The sequence below is a fragment of the Brachyhypopomus gauderio genome, chromosome 19, assembly GCF_052324685.1.
Source record: "Brachyhypopomus gauderio isolate BG-103 chromosome 19, BGAUD_0.2, whole genome shotgun sequence".
In the NCBI taxonomy this organism is placed as follows: Eukaryota; Metazoa; Chordata; class Actinopteri; order Gymnotiformes; family Hypopomidae; genus Brachyhypopomus; species Brachyhypopomus gauderio.
In genome coordinates, this window is record NC_135229.1 from 9,278,348 (window position 1) to 9,300,593 (window position 22,246).

The 22,246-nt window shown below is 43.7% G+C and overlaps 1 protein-coding gene across 1 annotated transcript in view; it reads right to left on the reverse strand.

Annotated features, from left to right (window-relative positions):
- The window catches only part of elna (elastin a), a 66,701-nt gene that overhangs the window by 39,288 nt on the left and 5,167 nt on the right, over positions 1 to 22,246 (reverse strand). Inside the window, exons 3-16 of the mRNA XM_076981314.1 lie at positions 19,163 to 19,267; positions 18,204 to 18,233; positions 8,896 to 8,949; positions 7,978 to 8,049; positions 7,795 to 7,860; positions 7,669 to 7,704; positions 5,038 to 5,106; positions 3,977 to 4,057; positions 3,593 to 3,640; positions 3,410 to 3,472; positions 3,211 to 3,285; positions 581 to 619; positions 398 to 481; positions 248 to 298 (exon numbers count right to left, since the gene is read on the reverse strand). Coding sequence (XP_076837429.1) covers positions 248 to 298; positions 398 to 481; positions 581 to 619; positions 3,211 to 3,285; positions 3,410 to 3,472; positions 3,593 to 3,640; positions 3,977 to 4,057; positions 5,038 to 5,106; positions 7,669 to 7,704; positions 7,795 to 7,860; positions 7,978 to 8,049; positions 8,896 to 8,949; positions 18,204 to 18,233; positions 19,163 to 19,267 — 873 coding nt within the window. The remainder of the gene's footprint in view (positions 1 to 247; positions 299 to 397; positions 482 to 580; positions 620 to 3,210; positions 3,286 to 3,409; positions 3,473 to 3,592; positions 3,641 to 3,976; positions 4,058 to 5,037; positions 5,107 to 7,668; positions 7,705 to 7,794; positions 7,861 to 7,977; positions 8,050 to 8,895; positions 8,950 to 18,203; positions 18,234 to 19,162; positions 19,268 to 22,246) is intronic.

Here is a 22,246-nt window from a genome sequence, read left to right on the forward strand (position 1 = left end):
ACCAGAGGTGTATAATCCAGGTTCAGAAAGTAAAAGTCCTCACCAGGATTTTGCTCAAGCTTGCTAGATTTTCTAATTAGTGCAATCCAGGTAAAATGAGTGGAATCAACACAATCCAGGAATCCTGAGCAAAATCCTGGTGAGGACTTTTACTTCATCAAGCTCCTGCTTGATTTCTTGATTTCTTGATAATGTGAAACTGTGCCACTGCGGTGATGACTCTCGGAGCTGTGGAGTGAGGCATTACCATATTTTGCAGCTTTGGCCTGTGCAGCAGAGACACCTAAGGTTCCGACACCTGGACACACAGAGCACACAGGTGGCAGGTGAGCCTGTGCATGTACGTGAACCTCCTGTTCGAACGCTGGCATTTCTCTTATTACGGCCTATTACACACCAGTTCCAGTGGGGAAGCCTGGTTTGGAGCCAGCACCTCCTTTACCGCCGGGTAGTCCTCCGCCACCCCCAAAGCCTCCGTACCCTGGAGGACAGTAGGCGAGAGTGAGACACCATCCCAGCATGCAACAGAAGCACATCAACCATGAGCTGTCTTATGCATGCATTCTCCAGGTCACTATACCATAGGGAAGCTTGCCGCCAGCGTATGCACCACCACCTGCTGGAACAATGAACAACATTCAGTTTCAGGCAGGTAACTATTGTGTTCGACGGTGATCAAAATGTGCCCATCTATTATGAAATGTATGCACAAGTGTGAGGAAGTGTTTGTGAACTCTTCAGAGTTATTATTATCTGAAGTTCTGAATTAATGTCTCCTATTATGGGAACTGATATTTATCTAAATTCTAATAATAAGTAAAGATGATTTTATTGAACAAATAGCAGACATGTATTCATACATATTTATAACACTGAAATTAGAACATAATTGATCAGCGATAGGAAATGTTTGTGTCTTCACATTTATTAATTAAACATGAGAAATTCCTTTGTCATTAGCTTCAGTAATATGATTTCTCTAGCACAGCAGTTCTGAGAAATCCACCTTGTTCTCCTGTTAAATGAAACCAGCCAAATAAACTGTTAATCTCTTTTTTGGAAGATATGAGATGAAGAACATGTTACTGATTACAATGCTGCATCTAAATTTGACTTTGCTGATGTTGAAGTCTAAAGGCTCATCTGTTGGAGCATCTCTGTCATTTACTCCTGTGTTTGGGCTCATTATTTGGTGATAGACACACCGACTCATACATTTTAGATCACACACAGACGCTCTGACATTCTGAGGTAAAAATGTCCTGACACAAGTGGGTATTCATTGGTCTCTCAATGAGGTCATGCTGTGTGGCCCTGGAGGCAGAGAAATAGCAGTGAACTCTCCTCCAAACCTCAGGATGAGCTTTTGTGGCTGTGTGGTGTGTTGCTTTTTCCTAACATGACACAGAGTTCATGTCTCATCTCTTCTCAGAACATCAGTTCAGCAGTGCAGCGTACAGAGGCTCAGAAAGCTAGAGATCAGAGCGAGAATATTTATTTTTTCATTTTGAAATAACACTTCTGAATCCACACATTAACAGATCAGATCATGAGTACAGATATCTAGCTGTCATGTGATGTCTCTCTGTTCCTGTCCTGGAGAAGGTAGCTGTGGGCTTTGCAATGATCTGCTTATGGTGAGGAGCAGTGCTCGACTACTTCTGTCTGATCGACTGTGAACTCCATCTGTCCATAATAGAAGCGCACCAGTCTTTTGAAATCCTTAATGCTTTCCAGTCTTACGAAGTTCAGCAATTTTACCTCTGCCCTCTGGAATATCTTTTCTTTAGGTCATGTTCTGGTATTTGATCATGTTGTATCATTTTGTACATCTTGCAGCAGATGTAGAGTTTTTGCAGCAGTCCCAAACAGTGAAATACTTGACTTCAGTTGTCCTCATTCCACCAGGTCACTGTGCTAGAGGTTTGCATGCTTTTATATCAATGCCCATGCCTGAGAGGGTTGATTTAAATCAATATATGTGAAACATTCTCTATATCATCAGATTTAGAGCACATAATATGTTTGGAACCATTCATACAAAAATCCAGAAATTTCCTGAGGGTTTTAAAGTGAGTGAAACTGTATTGCCCTGAAAATACATGATAATCAGCTTTAAAAATCTGCTTTTTTGTGTTCACTGCAGTAGCCGTTTACAGTGTTCATTCACCTGACAGGTTACGTTAGCATTCTACAGTTCCAACAGGTGTGGTGAAAGATCATAGCCCAAACTCATAAAGCTCATACTTTACGAATATGATTTTTAATAAATAACAGTGAACGCACTGTATGAAGTGAGAAGACTGAACAATAGTGTGTCCATCTGCTTTGAGTTAAAGCATGATCTAATCTTCCCAAACCTGGCAAACATTATATTATCCAAGCTGGGTTACTCTAAAAACTGGAACGCACCATCTCTAAACATTATCTTTTAACTCTGCGTCGTATTCTCTTTTGATCTACCTAAAAATGTCAATTTGGTTAAAAACTTCCAGTCAACATATGTTGATGAAATAATAAATATATTCTAATAATATAATAATAAACATACACTTTGAATTGATCAACTATCTCTTGATGTCTCTTAATGAAGGTTCATTGTAATTCATTGTAATTGTAATCAGAATAGCCATACGGAATATACCAGTTATAATAAAACTGTATATTACTGACGTTTCTGTTTCTACATTCCTTAAGATTTGTCCATTTTAAGTGTTGAAAGTAAGGACACAGTGGAAACCCTCAGCAGGGAGAAGGAGACATGTCTCCGTTTGTGGCGTCCTGTGGAGCTCTGCTGGGTAGGCTGCTTGCTTACTGCAAACTAGAAGCAACGCACAGCTCTGATTTGGGCCAAAATAGATAACAACTGGGGTGTTGTTGCAGGAATGTTCCAGCTTCCCTGGCTGTTAGTGTTGGCTTCAGAAAGAGAAGTGACACAGGAAGGGCTGTAGAAGAAGTTTATGCAGCTCTGTCCATAATAAGGCAGAACATGTCTGTGCCCTGGAGGAACATATATGCTACAATGGACAGTTAGGACCAAGAATTCAAACTGCTGACTGAACTCGTATCACTAATTCATATCTCACTAACTCATATCTTACTGACTCACATAAAGTTATGTTCTTTTGTATACCTCTTCAGTAGAACTACATTAGAAGAAGGTTACCAGCTGAATGTTTTGTGTAAACAGATGAAGAAAGCGTTCTGTACCTGGGGCTTTGGGTGATTTCAGCGGGTAGCCATGAAACACTCCGGGCTGCATGAAACCTGGGCCCCCACCTGCAGCTGAACACAGTAGACAAGGTGAGGAAAGACTTCCATGGTAACACAGTCATCACAGGGATACATGGTAACATGGTTTAAAATGTTGCCTTAACACCTGTTGAGGTAGCAGTCATAAAGATGTTACCTGACTTTGGCTTGAGTCCACTTCCTGTTGCAACCCCTGGGAGAACTCCTCGACCTCCAAAACCTGCAGAATCAGGGAGTGAGACAGGAGGCCCCATGCCTTCATCACACGCTAAAGACGATCAGGCTAAGAGGGTAATTCATCACAAAAATGACCTGATAAGTATGATAACAGCACACACACCTTGTCCAGGCAAAAGTCCACCCTGAAAAGCTCCAGGAACTCCAACTCCTACAAAAGCCAGAGACATTAAACATGTGTAATGTAATTGTTTGTGTAATTGAACGTGTGATGGTTGTGAAATTGAACATGTGTGATGGTTGTGAAATTGAACATGTGTGATGGTTGTGCAATCGAACATGTGTGATGGTTGTGTAATTGTATATGTATATGTGTTTGTGTAAATGTTTGAATCCTACATGAGGTGTGTACACTAACTGCCATGCATTAGCAGTTATAATATCATTACTGAATCATATTGCGTATTAACCAGGATAAGGTCTCCTCACACACATAAACACACACACACACACACACACACACACACACACACACACACACACTGACCTGGTACTGGTGCCTTTCCTGGCTTGGCTGCCTTTACTCCTGGTCCCACTCCTGGAAGTCCAGTCTGAGGAATGACTGGTGCTAACACATAGAAACACCAGCTAAGACCTGAATCTCATTTACATAGTTTACACAGCATTAAACACCATCATGAAAACCTGGTACAAGACATTTAATACACCAAGTAAAATCAAATGCCCACTGTATATACAGATGTAGGACACATGATATAAAACATGTGAAGTCAAGTGTGAGCTGGATGAACTTCAGTGCGTTAAAACCTCCCACCTGACACCTAGCGCTGTAATTTAGCTGTATTCTGGAACCAAAGCCAGCTGTGCAAAAGGTGTTAACTTTAACACCTTTAAGTTCAACTCTAGATGTAGTTGCTGTCATCAGCCTTAGAAGTGTGATTTCATGATTGTGTAAGATGGTTCAGTGTGTAAGAGGAGAAATGTGGAAAAGTCTTTCAGAACAGTTATTGTTAAAGCTTTCATTTGAAGTAGAAGTTTAATGTTAGTACAAAAGCAATTCGTGTGTGTGTGTGTGTGTGTGTGTGTGTGTACTAATAAGCAATAATTTTACTGTTGTAATACGAAATAAATGTTTACAAATAAATATGCTATTGATAATTAATACTGATATTTTTGTTAAGAGGCTATAGTTAAAGCTACAGTTAGAGTCTGTTGGTTTAACTGGCTGGTTCACATATTATTAGCTGGGTATTGGTTAGTGGATTTATTATATTTATATGAAAATATACATGTATGCAGAAGTAATACATTATCCAGGGATCTTTTGCATACTGGAAAAAATCATTTTGGTCTTATACGGCTTACTAGATACATTTACTGCATTTGGGGTCCAATCAACCGTGGGGTTCATACTGTGGTGTGAACCGAACCGTTAATTTTGTGTACCGTTAAACCAGTGTTAGTTACAATTCTCCAGCAGAAAGAGCAGCTCCAGGTTCATGGTTCTAACACATAACCCAACATGTCCACGTTTGTACATCTGAGAGGCGACGGCCTGTTCAGAGATCTGGTAGTGTTGCACCGTACCTCCTGCTGGGAGACCTGGACCTGTACCACCAGTACCAGGAACAAGACCAGTACCTCCTGTACCCGGACCTGCAGGATGGAACACATGCACACACACACACACATACATCCACACACACACACACACACACACACACACACACACACACACACACACACACACACACACACACACACACACACAGATGAACACATGCACACACACACACACACACACACACACACACACACACACACACACACGCACACGCACATACACACAGATGAACACATGCACACACACAAGCATACACAATCACACCCACACACACATGCACAAACACGCAGAAGCACACACACAGTCTCTTAGTACTTCTGAATAATATTTTAGGGATGTTTCTATTGTTTAAATATTGCTGTGCCTAAACAACGTCCTAACCTTAACCTCAGTGAAGCTGAGGTGACAAACACACACGCACACACAGAGGCCACGTCTACTAACGTGTGTATCTTGAAATCTGATCTGTGTTCTGTGTTTTTAAGTCATCGTGTGTCCTCGCCTGCCGTTCCAGCAGCAGGATGGAGAGTCTGGCACGTCAGAATCGCTCTGTGTTAGTCTAACCTTCCACTATCAGACGCTGAAGAACTGATGTCTTTTAGTGCACTGAAACCATGAACCAACATCACCAGCATGACTCCACACACACACACACACACACACACACACACACACACACACACCACCAGCATGACTCCCTACACACACACACACACCACCAACACGACTCCCCACACACACACACACACACACACACACACACACCACGACTCCCTACACACGTCTGTGTTAGTCTAACCTTCCACTATCAGACGCTGAAGAACTGATGTCTTTTAGTGCACTGAAACCCTGAACCAACATCACCAGCATGACTCCACACACACACACACACACACACACACACACACACACACCACCAGCATGACTCCCTACACACACACACACACACACACACACACACCACCAGCACGACTCCCCACACACACACACACACACCCACACCACCAGCATGACTCCCTACACACACACACACACACACACACACACACACACACCACCAGCATGACTCCCCACACACACACACACACACCACCAGCATGACTCCACACACACACACACACACACACACCACCAGCATGACTCCCTACACACACACACACACACACACACCCACACACACACACACACACACACACACCCACACCATCAGCATGACTCCCCACACACACACACACACACCCACACCACCAGCACGACTCCCTACACACACATACACACACACACACACCACCAGCACGACTCCCTACACACACACACACACACACACACCCACACCACCAGCATGACTCCCCACACACACACACACACCCACACCACCAGCACGACTTCCTACACACACACACACACACACACACACACACACACACACACACACACACACACACACACACACACACCACCACCACCAGCATGACTCCCTACACACACACACACACCACCAACACGACTCCCCACACACACACACACACATACACACACACACCACGACTCCCTACACACGTCTCACTGCTTGATTTGGCTCAAAATTTGAGGAGCTGGAACTGAAGTTCAAGTCACTTGGAAACCATGAAGAGCTGTTGCTGCAGGACTCCTACTGACGTGCTGTCTCCTTAATTACAGCACTGACACGTTGTCTCCGTTACAGCACTAACGCGCCGTCTCCAGTACAGCACTGAAGCACTGTCTCCGTTACAGCACTGACACGCTGTCTCCATTACAGCACTGACGCGTTGTCTTCATTACAGCACTGACACGCTGTCTCCATTACAGCACTGACGCACTGTCTCCGTTACAGCACTGATACGCTGTCTCCGTTACAGCACTGATGCACTGTCTCCGTTACAGCACTGACACGCTGTCTCCGTTACAGCACTGATACGCTGTCTCCATTACAGCACTGATGCGCTGTCTCCTTAATTACAGCACTGACACGCTGTCTCCGTTACAGCACTGATACGCTGTCTCCATTACAGCACTGATACACTGTCTCCATTACAGCACTGACGCGCTGTCTCCATTACAGCACTGACACGCTGTCTCCATTACAGCACTGACACGCTGTCTCCATTACAGCACTGACGTGCCGTCTCCTTCATTACAGCACTGATGCGCTGTCTTCTTAATTACAACATTGACGTGCTATTTCCTTCATTACAGCACTGACACGCTGTCTCGTTCATTACAGCACTGACACGCTGTCTCTATTACAGCACTGACATGCTGTCTCGTTCATTTCAGCACTGACACACTGTATCGTTCATTACAGCACTGACACGCTGTCTCTATTACAGCACTGACACACTGTCTCGTTCATTACAGCACTGACACACTTTCTCTATTACAGCACTGACATGCTGTCTCTATTACAGCACTGACACACTGTCTCCTTCATTACAGCACTGACACACTTTCTCTATTACAGCACTGACATGCTGTCTCTATTACAGCACTGACACACTGTCTCCTTCATTACAGCACTGACAAACTGTCTCCTTCATTACAGCACAGAGTGAGCAGAAGTTGTGCTACTTCACCTCCTTTTCCAGGCTTATAGGCTTTTGCTCCAGCACCTGAATGATATAAACAGATCACAGCTTAGCATTCAACCAGAGAGAGAAATCATAGCAGTATGTTTAGAGCAGTGTCTCTGGACCACTGACCGGTTCCAAGGCCCGGACCATACGAATAAGGAGGGAGACCTCCACCTGCTCCCCCAACTCCAATACCTGAGAGACAGCAACACATACAGGCTCAACCGGTCAAGGGTAACAACTGAGTCCTTGATTCTGGGAGAACTGTAGTGACTGTGGTTAACAGTGATGTGTTCATAAGGCAGTCTTCACCTGGTTTGGCAGGTTTCAGCCCTCCTGGTCCTGCTGCAGGGTATAAGCCACCTGCGTAACCTCCATATCCTGCTGCCAGAGGAGATAAAACACAAGAGGGCAGATGAAACGGCGTACATTTGAAACAATGTGTTTGCTGGCAGAGAATGTTCTAAACGATTAATGCTAGCAGGAGGAAATCCTTCAGAGATGGAGTCATTTTCCTTCTTGGTCTGCGGTTTCCTGAGGTCTGTAACTGCTGACTGATGTAACACACCTTACCCTGTTTCCTGAGGTCTGTAACTGGTGACTGGTGTAACACACCTTACCCTGTTTCCTGAGGTCTGTAACTGGTGACTGGTGTAACACACCTTACCCTGTTTCCTGAGGTGAGTACCTGGTGCCTGGATTAACACACCTTACCCTGTTTCCTGAGGTCAGTAACTGGTGACTGATGTAACACACCTTATGCTGTTTCCTGAGGTCTGTAACTGGTGCCTGGATTAACACACCTTACCCTGTTTCCTGAGGTCAGTAACTGGTGACTGGTGTAACACACCTTACCCTGTTTCCTGAGGTCAGTGCTTCATACTTGTGTTTATTTTAAAGACAGCATGTCTGGCGTAATTTCTATTAATTTCTCACCAAAAATATTGGTATAATCCACACAAAGGATTGTTGAGCCAGGATAGTTAGTATGGAAGGAAGGAGGAAAAGATTGAAAGAAAGAAATATTGAATGAAACAAAGAACAAAAGAAAGAAAGAATCTTAGTGAAACCACACCCATCTGTGTTGCTTTAGACAACCAATCGCAGACAGCACAATGCTGGGATTCAAACCTGCACCGCAGCATTAAACAGAAGATGGCGTATCACAGACAAAGTGGGGTTCACTTACTCACAGAGTACATACAGAGTAATTCATGAATGATACTTCACCTCCAGGTATGAGTCCTCCTGTGCCAAGGCCACCTGTTCCCAAACTTCCATAACCTTAGAAGGGAAGGACGAGGAAAACATGTCTGAGAGCAGAATAGTGAGGACATCTGGGAATAGTGAGGACATTTGGGAATAGTGAGGACATTTGGGAATAGTGAGGACATCTGGGGATATTGGTCATTGTCAGAAAGCCATGCTTCTCTTTGCATGCCTCACCTCCCACATTTTAAATTCACATTAGGAATTCAATTTGGCAGGCAAAACAATCTCTCAAAACAATCAAAACAATCTTCTTAGTCTTCTTAGACTGTAAACACCAGATGGGGCAATTTTGCAACACGAGAGAGGGAGAGAAAGGTAGAAAAGAAGGAGGGGGATTAAGAAGTGGGGAGGGGGCAGAGGGAGGGGCAGAGGGAGGGGCAGAGGGAGGGGCAGAGGGGGCAAGATTAAAGCAGCTTGAAAGACATTTTTCTTTGGTTGCAGGAGTCAGAAATCACTGTATATGTAAGCCAAGTTCAAGACCTCTTCACACATGGGAATTCTACACAAGTGGAGTCCCGTCAGGACACAGAGCAGCCGTGGGGGGGGACAGAGTTCAGGAACGTTTTGTCTGTCAGTCCTACTTCAGTCCTGCTTCTGCTACCATAAATCTTGGAATAAAGCATTTCTAAATCCTGCTCTTTAAGCTCTTAAAACAGTAAAAACTGAAAAACTGTGACAAATGAAGGGAGAGGAGACCGAGCACATTTGACATTTCGATTGTCTCCTGATAACTCCGAGACAGGCCTTCCTATTGCCGTAAATTAGCTTTTGCATTTCTCGTGGCCAAGGGAGCATAAATTAAAGACAGTGTGAATAGGCCATTATCTATGAGAAGACAGTGGAAGGTGAGCGTTCTGCTGTGAGCTCCCTGCATTCCAGCCTCCTGAGGCAAAACATTCATACAGCTGTTATGGGACATTTGTTCTACAGAAGCTGTGTGTGTGTGCTGGACATGCATGACTGCCCTGCAACTGTGGACCGAGGACTTGCGTGTTTGACGCTACTTTGCGGACAGCACTATGAATTATCGCTGGTATATAAACACATTGCATTTCAACGTGTCTGTATTGTTGAGGGGTGTCACATTGCAATTCGTCTGTGATTCTCAAACACAATATTTTATAGACCCTACTAAATGTCTCTGGCACAAGAAGACAAGTCATTAAAAATGTCCTGCTAGTGAATGAGAGCAAGGAGGGATTAGATAAAGGAGATGTTTCATAGTCACCTTATATGTGTGTATCTCTCACCTTCTCACATTCAGGTAGTGCATCACTAACTTAATAAACACCTGCTAATCTCCTGAGGTCCATGAGGCAGGCGGCCGTGAAGCGCGTGGAGCCCCAGACAGCACGGTACACACGGCAGCCCCCAGCTTCACAGGGGCAGGCAGCACGGTACACACGGCAGCCCCCAGCTTCACAGGGGCAGGCAGCACGGTACACACGGCAGCCCCCGGCCTCACAGGGGCAGGCAGCACGGTACACACGACAGCCCCTGGCCTCACAGGGGCAGACAGGACGGTACACATGACAGCCCCGTTTCCACCAGACTCCTGCCAAGACCAGGGAGCACGGATGCTTTCCTGGCTGTGTGCAGCAAGAAGTCTTACGTTTCCTGCAGGTCGCATGCACTCACCAGGGGGAGGAATATGAAACATACATTCACTATACTTAGAGTCTTATAGGGGTCATGGAGGTGATGTGCTCCACTACCACAGAGCCTTGTTGGACTTGCTTGAAGCTCAAGTTGTCTTACTTATTTTCCTAACTTGCAGTTCAGGGTTCTCTGAACTGAAAGTTTTTTCCATCTATTATCTCAAATTACACCAAAGCGTCCAAAATAAAGATCCCAAGGATTTCTCTGAAGGACTAACACACCATAGTAGAGTATATCAGTGGGCCAGGTCAAGTTAGGTTCAATCTGAAGTACTCCATAGCTCATTAGAGGGATTATCAAGGGAGGTGTCAGCTCACATAAACAAAGGCATACGTGATGTCTCAGCTCACATGAAAAAGAAATTATTGGATCCATGCTGTAAATGTATAGATTTTTCTTAAGGACCAATCCCACAAAAGGACCACTCCCACTTAAGGACCAATCCCACAAAAGGACCACTCCCACTTAAGGACCAATCCCACAAAAGGACCACTCCCATTTAAAGACCACTCCCACTTAAGGACCACTCCCACTTAAGGGCCAATCCCATATAAGGACCACTCTCATTTAAAGACCACTCCCACTTAAGTACCACTTCCATATAAGGACCACTCCCACTTAAGGACCAATCCCACATAAGGACCACTCCCATTTAAAGACCACTCACATATTAGGACCACTCCCATATTAGGACCACTCCCATATAAGAACCACTCCCACATAAGGACCACTCCCATATTAGGACCACTCCCATATAAGAACCACTCCCACATAAGGACCACTCCCATATTAGGACCACTCCCATATAAGAACCACTCCCACATAAGGACCACTCCCATATTAGGACCACTCCCATATAAGAACCACTCCCACATAAGGACCACTCCCATATTAGGACCACTCCCATATAAGAACCACTCCCACATAAGGACCACTCCCACATAAGGACCACTCCCATATTAGGACCACTCCCACACACACACAAACAAGCCGTGCAAATCCTGGAGCGTAAATGGCAAAATGTTTAAATTAGAAGTAAATAGAGTGACATGGAAAATCTGCCTCATTGAATATATGTAGGCTATGCTCTCCATATGGCAAAATCTTCATACCTATCATCTCTAATAGAAGATTCCTATTTAAAACTGTATAAGTCTTTATATAATATAACTGTATATTTAAAATCCAATAAGATTGAGGTGTTACTTCTTGGACCCAAAGCTGCAGGAAGCAATTTGTTTAATATTCCTCTTATGCTAAATATTTTTTTTTCAGTAACACTTAAATCTATTGTAAAAAGTTTATTTGTCACTATCAGTTCTGATCTTTCATTTGACACAAACATATGCAACGTCAATAAGGCTGCCTTTTTCCATTTACGTAATATCGCCAAGCTGAGACATTTACTTTGATTATCAGATGCAGAGAAAGTGGTCCACTCTTTTGTATCATTAAGCTTGGGCTACTCTTTTATCGGATGCTCTAAAATAAAGAAACTCCAATTCGAAAACTCAAAACTCCAAGTCTGAACCAGAAGTTTCTGTCACATTAGTCCTGCCCTCTCGGTATTGCATTAGCTTAAATATTGAATTCATTTTAAAATTCTTCTGTTGACCTATAAGGCGTTAAATGGCATTTCCCCACAATATCTGACACTCCTCCCTAGGGAGGCATCCAGGTGGCATCTGGACCAGATGCCTGAACCTCAACTGGCTCCTCTCTACATGGAGGAGCAGAGGATCTACTCCGAGCCTCTCACGGAAGACCGAACTCCTCACCTAACCTCTAAGGGAGAGCCCGGACACCCTGTGGAGAACACTAATTTCAGCAGCTTGTATTCAAGCCCGTGAGATACACTCAGCGATGTGTACAGCTATGGTTTCTGGGTGCCACTCGTCGGTGAACTCTACAATTCCACATTATGTTATGTTTTTCGTACACTCCAATAGGATGAATGTACCATGTATTTTCCAAGCGGCTGCGCACAGTGAGTAACATACCGCAACGGTTCAGTATGAATACAGCTACCATTGCACTCCTACTCATAACCTATTAAAAATAATATAATACATGTCATATCCTGTACAAAGCAGGTTGACCAAATACTTCTGACTGTGCAATCCTGTATAGTGTTCAGCCAGGACCAAAAAGAGTTTATTAACCATAGACATCTGGCATTAACGTCAAAGCCAAAGTCAATGTTCAAGAGTCTCTGTAATGCTCAGACATAAGGAGTTTGTGTAAGTTAATTCTCAATGCAAACATACTCCATACTGAGAGAGGAGGATGTCTGCACAACAGGCCTGATGACTTATGGAATGATAAAAACTTAAGGCAGACGGAGGCACAACTAAGAACCTGCATTGGATCTGTACCTCTGTCCTATATCTATCCTCTCTCTCTCTCTCTCTCTCTCTCTCTCTCTCTCTCTCTCTCTCTCTCTCTCTCTCTCTCTCTCTCTCTCTCTCTCTCTTTCTTTCTGTTTTGCAGCTGGGAATGCTGAAGGATTTAATTTAAGAGAGTAGAGAATTCCATGGCTTTGGTCCACATAGCTGACAGCAGCCACAGAGGGCCAACTGCGAGCTCCTGGAAGACAATTGCACGGAACTTCAGAACTCCAACAATCCTGAAGTCCAGAACTCCATAAGTCCAGAACTGCATAAGTCCAGAACTCCATAAGTCCAGAACTGCAGAGCACCAGAACTCCAGCATTCCTGAAGTCCAGAACTCCATAAGTCCAGAACTGCATAGCACCAGAACTCCAGCATTGCTAATCATGTGTTACCATTAACCTGCAGCCATGGTTTACCAGTGGGAAAATAACAGCAGAAACATCTATAGTCCATCCTCTTTCATGCACCAATCAAAAAGCCAGTTCAGTCCAAAAAGTGTCTGGCTGGCTTATTTACTTTAAGCCCAAAGGCCTATCTAAGAAGCTTGTATGAGTTTCAATAGAATCAATTGCAATCATTGTACGGTACTTGGCAGTAAAACTCTGAGTCTTTGAGTGCTTGTAACCAGAAAACATTCCCCTGTAGGTTTGTTCCCCTGGTGTTGGTATATCTCTACATCACAGAGTTACATGAAACTTTGCAGGTGCTGGAGGAGCCCTGCTCTGCAGAAGTGGGCCAATACTCTGTTCTGCCACATGGTTCTAACTGCAGGGGAGCTGCACTCCACTACAGCATGAAGGTTCAGTCCAGGGGAAACTATTGGACACATCAACACAGACTCACAATTGCAACATTGTCTCTCCATTTACAGGAATTCACATGACACGCTGCAGATGGTGATGGTTAGTGGGCTTTGTTATCTCAACTTTTTTTTGTACTTGAAATCATTATAGTTCATTTCAATTACTCTTAATTACATAGATTCTACAAGAGATGAGGTAGTGTCAGTGTGTCTCCAAATGTTGTAGTTTAGTGAAGACGGCATTTCAGAGCCTTAAAGGAACCAGTGAGCCTTCCCAACCCCCACCAACCACTTTACAACCCCTACTCCCCCCAGTGGATATGTTCCACTAGTCAAGCATGTGCACTGGTGCACTGGTATGTTCCACTGGTACGTTTCACTGGTGAAACATGTGCACTGGTGCACTGGTATGTTCCACTGGTATGTTCCCCTGGTATGTTCAACTGGTATGTTCCACTGGTCAAGCATGTGCACTAGTGCACTGGTATGTTCCACTGGTATGTTCAACTGGTGACTTGGCCACTCTGGATATACATACTTAAGAGCTGGAGAAGTCTCACCCTACATCAATATATAAGTAATATTATTGTAGTATTAGACTATAACAATCCTTATATGATCCCAAAGTCTATAAATGAATCCCAGACAGACCAGGGAAAGAAATCAGTCTGAATGATTGCTCTGTTCAGTTTGGGATTTTTTTTTTGTTTGTTTGGTAATATCTGCATCTGTTACTCAGATGTTTTTGTAAAAAAAATGTGTAATCATGCTTTTTATGACATGGGTACTGCAGAGAAGATGTGCAGTCGTGGGGAGTTTTCTCCACAGGATATTTTATATTTTTTATGTTCGACTGTCAAAACTGTCAGAGTACACTAGATTTTAACACTCTTCATTGAACTGAACGATTAAAGAAGTGTTATCAAATAAATCAAACACCAAATGTACGAGCATATCTATGTAAGAAATACAAACTGTTAAAAGAACCATATAGACATGTTTCCTGACCCTGAATATTCTCCTCAGACCAAGCAGAGAAGGAAGAGTGTCATGTTGATGTTGGCAACAACTGAGGGCTCATTGCTGACCTCTACTGGTTGGATGAAAACACAACCTAAGCCACCAGCTCTATGCACTTATTCCCAGTATACAGAGTAACACGTGGTTAAACAGGACATGGCACAGGCAAACACACCAGCAGGACAATGTGTCTTATTGTCCTGGTTTTAATAAGCTCACTAATATGAAAGCAGAACTTTCCTCAGGCTCGGGTTCCCCTTTCCAAGGTCTGAGCTTGGATGGGGTGGATGGATGGGGTGGATGGATGGGGTGGATGGATGGGGTGGATGCTGGGTGGTGCCCGGGGATGAGGGGAGGGCCCTGGCTCCAGAGGAGGAGTGAGCCTTGTCACTGAGGATACAACCAAAGGACGAGCCATTACTCACAAGCAGGGGCCAGCAACAAGCAACACCAGGACGGGTCTGAGCGCCTAACGAGAAACACATGCACTTTGTGAGACACAAGCTGCCTTCCAACTGATCTGCCAGGACCATTCCTATATATTCACTCTTGTACACTCCCTCCTCCCTTCACTCTATCACTCTCACTCTTGTACACTCCCTCCTCCCCTCACTCTATCACTCTCACTCTTGTACACTCCCTTGTGCCCTCACTCCTTCACTCTCACTCTTGTACACTCCCTCATCCCCTCACTCTTTCACTCTCACTCTTGTACACTCCCTCATCCCCTCACTCCTTCACTCTCACTCTTGTACACTCCCTCATCCCCTCACTCCGTCACTCTCACTCTTGTACACTCCCTCATCCCCTCACTCCGTCACTCTCACTCTTGTTCACTCCCTTGTCCCCTCACTCCTTCACATTTTCACTCATTCACAATCTCCCATCTCTCTGTACATGGAACTTTTGAGATCACTGTCGGAATTTTCTTGCTCTGTACTAAGAGTTGCAGGCAGAAGGTTTAGGGTTAAAAATCTCCTCGAAGCACGCAGTGTTTTAGAAGCAGCCATTGAAACTGTGTGAATAAACAACACACAGCTGTGCGATGTGCTTCACAGGCCAGCCCCGCCCCCTCACATGGACACACTCTACAGGCTGGGCCAGCCCCGCCCCCTCACATGGACACACGCTACAGGCTGGCCCCGCCCCCTCACATGGACACATGCTACAGGCTGGCCCCGCCCCCTCACACGAACACACTCTACAGGCTGGCCCCGCCCCCACACATGGACACACTCTACAGGCTGGCCCGAGCCACTTAGTCCTGATGCTAATTCAGTTTGGATCCACTCTCACCACAAATAATCAGCTTGTCCTCTTCACTCGTTATCCTGTGCCATCATATTTCTGTGAAAAAACTCAAGTGAACGCATAACACAGGCTTTATGTGCTTCACAGAATCCTCCCTAACTGAGGTGATGATCCACAACAAACATTTGTGCTAATTCAACTTTCTTGTCATTCTGGAGGATGACAACGCAGTTCCAGGTCTCTACACAAACACCATACAGGTTGTATTAACAGCATTATATATTGCCAAATGCTAGTTAATTGTCTCCACTGAAAGCTTGCTTCATGTAACTTCGTGTGACATGTGATAAGGATTTGAAATCTAAAATGACATGCTCAGGCCTTAAATGCAGGCAGCTTTGCTACAGACTAGCTCAGCTAGTTCAACTATTTTTCAGATATTCAAATATTGTCTTTATAGTTACGGCTGTTTTATTTAAACTGAAAATTTGAAAAGAAATTGGTTTATGGACCTAGAGTTGCATTATTTAATTCAAAGCTTGTACTTATTGTACATTGAACAATAAGATTTAGAAAATCCCACTGCCATGAGCCTCCAGTTAACCCTGACTCTGTAAAAGTCCTTCAATTAACCATGACTCTGTAAAAGTCCTCCTATTAATCATGACTCTGTAAAAGTCCTCCTATTAACCATGACTCTATAAAAGTCCTCCTATTAACACTGACTCTATAAAAGCTGTATTTTGTTTTATTTGTGGTTTAAGAATCCCTCCGAAGCACTTCATCCAAATTTCACTCTAAGATCAGATCCCCCGATATAGTGAGAGATATCCTGAAAAAGTGAGATCAAAACCATTGAAGATTGAGATTAGTCTCCCCAATAAAATGAGATCAGAACCCCTGCTAAATTGAGATCAGAACCCCTGCTAAACTGAGACCAGAAGCCCTGCTAAAGTTTAGAAACTAGATCAACTCAATGTCAAACCGACATGACCTACAACGTATTTTATATACTTAAAAGCAGTGTCAGTTGTAAACCAGTGTCAGTTAAAAGAACACATGTGTTTTATTGGTTTGGGTTCCTGAAAAATGATTTGTAGTTCTCTGTCTGAGCCAATGTATTATACTGAATCCAACATCTCCAGTTCTGTTATGTTCATTTCTAACATTAATGCACCAGTAACATTGATGCACCAGTCTACGCAAAGGTGTGGTTAAAATGATATTTTGTGCCTGGCTAGTCTGACCTGCACAACTCAGCACCAGAACCACGCCTAGGTAAGTGTTGTGGTCCATATTCAGTGGCTCCTCAGACATGTTCCCTGCGCACCTGACGGTGTTAGAAACAAGCAGCTCCGGTTCTGGTTCTGTTTCTCCTACTGCAGCTCTAGTAGCTAAAGACAAGCTCTACTTGAGCTTTTTGCTATTTGACCTAGAGAGGCATTGGGCTTCTGTCAAAGTATGAAAATTCTTGGCAGTGTTGCCCCTGAACTGGGCCAAGATTGATTTCTTGTCTCAGTGCTGCCACTGAGTTGGTCCAAGCCACATATGCTTAATTCCTTATCTCGCCAAACACACAGCCGTAGGCCACATAAAACCAAGACTGTTTTAGGAAATTCAGTAATGGCCTAACGCTGCTAATGCATTAGTGTATGAATTGACTGAGAGAACAAAAATATTTATACTGCTGTATCAGAGCTCGGGCCAGTCATGCGTCTTACAGCTGAGATTTCCACTTATTGTGCAGTGCAATCTAACATAATCTACATGGTGCCCCATTGTTTCATGAGTGGTCACAGTTGGCCAGTCATCACATACATAAAGCTGGCAACCATGAACTGTAATCAGGTCTCCTTTTCTCACTGATTCAATGCATGCACACAAAACACACACACACACACACACACACACACACACACACACACACACACACACACACACACGCAAAGCATTTGCCATTTCCATTTAAATGGGTAAAGAGTACAAATTCAATATGTCTAAGCACTGAGGATATTCTAAAAGAACAGTATAGTCAGCAATCCTTCCTCTGAAGTACTGACAGTGGTGTCCTGTCTTCTGTTATTCTTCTGGAATTATTCAGGTGTTTTCATTTAAATCAGTAGTTTTTTCCATTTGCTCACCTGGTTTAGGGGGCTTCCAAACAGATCCTGCTGTTAAAAAATAAAAAAAAGTTTTCATTTTCAAATACAGCACAGTACTGAATTCACATTACAGTAATATCACATATAAAGTGGTAAGGTGAACTGAACATACTGCAGGTCTCTAAGTGTAAGTCTGTGAGGGTCATGCGTCCCATAGACATGTGTGTTTTATATCTAACAGTCTGCTGCCCCGCTTACACTGAAGCAAATATTTAATGATAAGACTTAGCTGTTGTAATTAAAACATTTCATTATTGATTCTGTATAATAGGGTGTTTGTAGGTGAGGAGAAATGTATCTGAAGGGTCTCTTACTAGCTCCCAGAACGCCCCCCCCCCCCCCCCCCCAACACCAGCAACCAATCCCACACCACCTCCCAGGACACCCCCCCCGCCTACACTGGCACCCAATTCCACGCCAGCTCCCAGACCACTCACAGTCATACTGGGATGCAGGCAACTGCAGTTTGTAATGTTAATGCAATAAGAACTTGCCTCCAGCTTTGGCTGGTTTAAAAGGGACACCCCCTGCTCATACTAAAATAAAGCACAAAAAGTAATGATAATGATTATGATTAATGATTAATAATCCTCTTTGGAAAAAGCTTATCACGTCTTAGATCTGTGCCATGTTGAAGAGGTGCCTATCCTGATATTATGGCTAGGGTTAGGGTGAGAGTTAGCCAAGTGTGTAATGAAATGAAACGTTTCTCCTTTCCACACAGCACAACAGCGAAACCAGGCCATAAACATGAAGCAACAGACGGTGGAGATGTAGTGGAAGTTTGGTAGCAATTTGCTTTTGAATTTTGACTGATATGAAATACTCAACATTGGCAGTTTGCTTTTATCAGCAGATACCAGTTGTTAGTCAGTAGAAAGTCTGAGCACTCTGTGTGCTGATGTGTGAGTGTGAATCTGGAAGGACTGCAGACACACCTGGTACTGCCCCTGGTACTGCCCCTGGTACTGCCCCTGGTACTGCTCCAGGTACTGCCCCTCCATACGGAATTCCTCCCCCTGCACCAGCAGGCACGTACACTCCTGAAAGAACAAAACACCCAACATCTTACAGTGGAAGCCTCAGACAGTGCCCAGATATTCCACTACACTTGCTGAAGTTGTCTAGTCTTTTGGAAGATCCTTCTGCATTACTGTTATAGTTATGACCCGTATGGAAGATGGACTCATTACTCACATACACTAATAACAGAAATTACCCACAATTACCCACAGGAGTCAGTCTGAACTGTAATTGACTCTCATTTTTTTCAGAGGACTTCCCAGAATAATGATGGAACATAAATAACGTTTTTCAGAGTGCAGAGCTTTGGAGGTGAAGAGAGATCACCTGAATGTGATACAGTAAAACCCAACAATGAAGTGTGTGTGTGTTGGAACAGCGGGGGGCCGTTGTGTGTGAGTGTGTGTGGAGGGGGTACCTTCCCTCAGGGGCGGGTGAGCTCAGGCATCAGGGAAAACCTGGTTTGCATCAGAGTAACAACACTGAAAGCAACCCTAAGTCCTCACGGAGATGCTGAGATTATATTTAATCGGTTTACATGTGTTTGGAGACCGATAATCTAAGCCATATGTCAAGGTCACTGAATTGTTTGTTAGTGGTGACGAATTAGACACAATGGTTGTTCACACAGTTTTTCTACTTAACCTTACGTTTACAGAGGTGCACTGGACTGATGCCAAGTTTTGATGATTAAAAATTGTGTTATTGGTCAGAAAGTCACAAAAGGGCAACACCCAAATATATAGGAGAACAAATCTGTCTCCTTGTGCCATCACTAAGACAGACGTGAAGGTCACAGCTAGCGCTGGATAGTTTCAGCTGGCTCTGGCGCCGCTCAAACGAATGAGGCAATGAAGAAATGGAACAAAAGGGGTTAGAATAAGATGGCAGTGGTGTTTCTGTGAACATGTTTGTGGAATAAGGCTTGCGTGACAAAGTTCAAAGTTCATCAGCTGGACTAAAAGGTGGCTGAGTGCACTGCGCAAATTCCAGAATGACAAAAAAGACCTGATTAGAACAGGAAGAACGTTTAGTCTGAGTCAAGCTGCTTTAGTCTCCTGGAAGAAAAGAAATGACTTAGAAGCCGGTGCCAGCTGTGTATCTGTGCCTGGGAATTTTCGAAGGGGTTTATGACTTGTGTTTTTGCAAAGCAGTATCCATGGGGGGAACCAGAGGCTTTGCAAAAGGTTTGCTATTAGAAAGACTACGACAGACTTCTCTTTGGAAAACAGATGAGCTCATCAGAACTCTGATAGAGCCGTAGGGGAAGATGCTCTTCAAGAGATTTTCTAAGGACAGCCAGGGACTTGGATGGCTGGGAAGCGATTGGGTTTCGTGGCGTTTGGCTGCGAAACGAGAGCCCAGCAGAGCCTGAGACCTGCTCTGGAAACAGGCTCGCATTGGTCACCATCCCCGGCCAGTTCAAACAAAGCCTCTCTTTTGATCTCTCTCCACTCCAGTTAACGTAAAAGGACCAGGGCTTGTCTTAATTATGATTAAGTGGGTGACAACAAGACATTTTTACATTTATTTCCATCATGAATTGAAGGAGAGAAAGGGCCCTTTGACACAGACCTCAAATATACCTAACATAACATAACTAACACAACCGTCCAATCAAACGTAACATAACTAACACAACCGTCCAATCAAACAACGCCATGTCAGTCTGTGGGTCATTGAGTGCTGAGGCCCCACCCTCGTGAGGGCATGACTGTTTGCCATGGCAACTCTGGCACAGATTCATTTCAGAATGAAAAGGAGGATTTCCTGTCTGCGTGTGAAGATGAGAGAGAAGGCCAGGTTCTCAGACGCGCTGTACAGATGAGCGCGGTGCGCTGGTTAAACTCACAGCTGCCATTACTACAGCTAACTGGAATGTGACTGCACAACAACACCTACAAAACACACCAATCGCAAACCCTTTCGCCATCAGAATTACAATATCATGCGTTTTTAATAAAGTCAATGGTGTGTTAGGATTTAAAATTGACAATAAATACAAAACAGAAGCCTCAACTCAGCTGGACGAAAATCAGCTCATGAAAATAAATCCTGTTTTGAAGTCTCAAACCAGATTCTGTTACACTGTATTTTTTTATCTCTTACTTTTCAATCAAAACAAATCAAAATAATTACATCACACAGGTGGGCAACAGTTTGGCTTCCAAGTTTGTAGATTGTTTTTGTCCGTTTTTAATGAACAGTGTGAAAAGCTTTTCTTATGAATGTGAATGTCTTTAACAAATAATCAGGACCAGTATGTACAGGAGGGATGCCATAAACGTGAATGAGGTGTTTACAGTGTGTTCTGCAGCAGTTCATATTTGTCCTTTTATTAAATGGAAAACATGAAAAAGAGATTAAATGTCTAACTGTATTCTAACAGTATTAGAAATGTAATGTTTATTACCATAGAAAGCTTCATTTTCAAGACGCATATGTCATGGAGGTTTCCTGTGGTCAACACATCGGGCAATAATTACTGCAGCTTTGGTGTCTTATTTGGCAAATTCATCACACACACACACACACACACACACACACACACACACACACACAAACACACCCAGACATAAACAAATGCACACACATACAGCCCTGTAACTGAGGTCTAATTTATTGTGTGGCCAATTAAGTTTGGTTTCCTGAGCAAGCTGAATCTGTATTTTCCCCTCTGAGGTTTAATATTTTGGGCTTAAAGTTCTGCTCATAATTCATGTAATTAGCCTTGAAAGAAACTTCCACATCCCCCAGAACCAAAGGACTTCATCTGCATGAACAAACATGTGATAGAGTGCCAGAGTTTGACATATTTTGTCATTTGATTTCCCTTGAAAAAGAACAAACTATGTGTAATAAGAAGCTGTAACCCTAAACAATGAGGGGAGTAAATCTCCCTGGTAGGAAGACTCTCCCCCCTCTGGTCCCTCTGGCCAGGAGCCGAAGCCACGGTGTCTCTCACATCTGTGGTACAGAGCGAGCAGAAATGTAGAAGA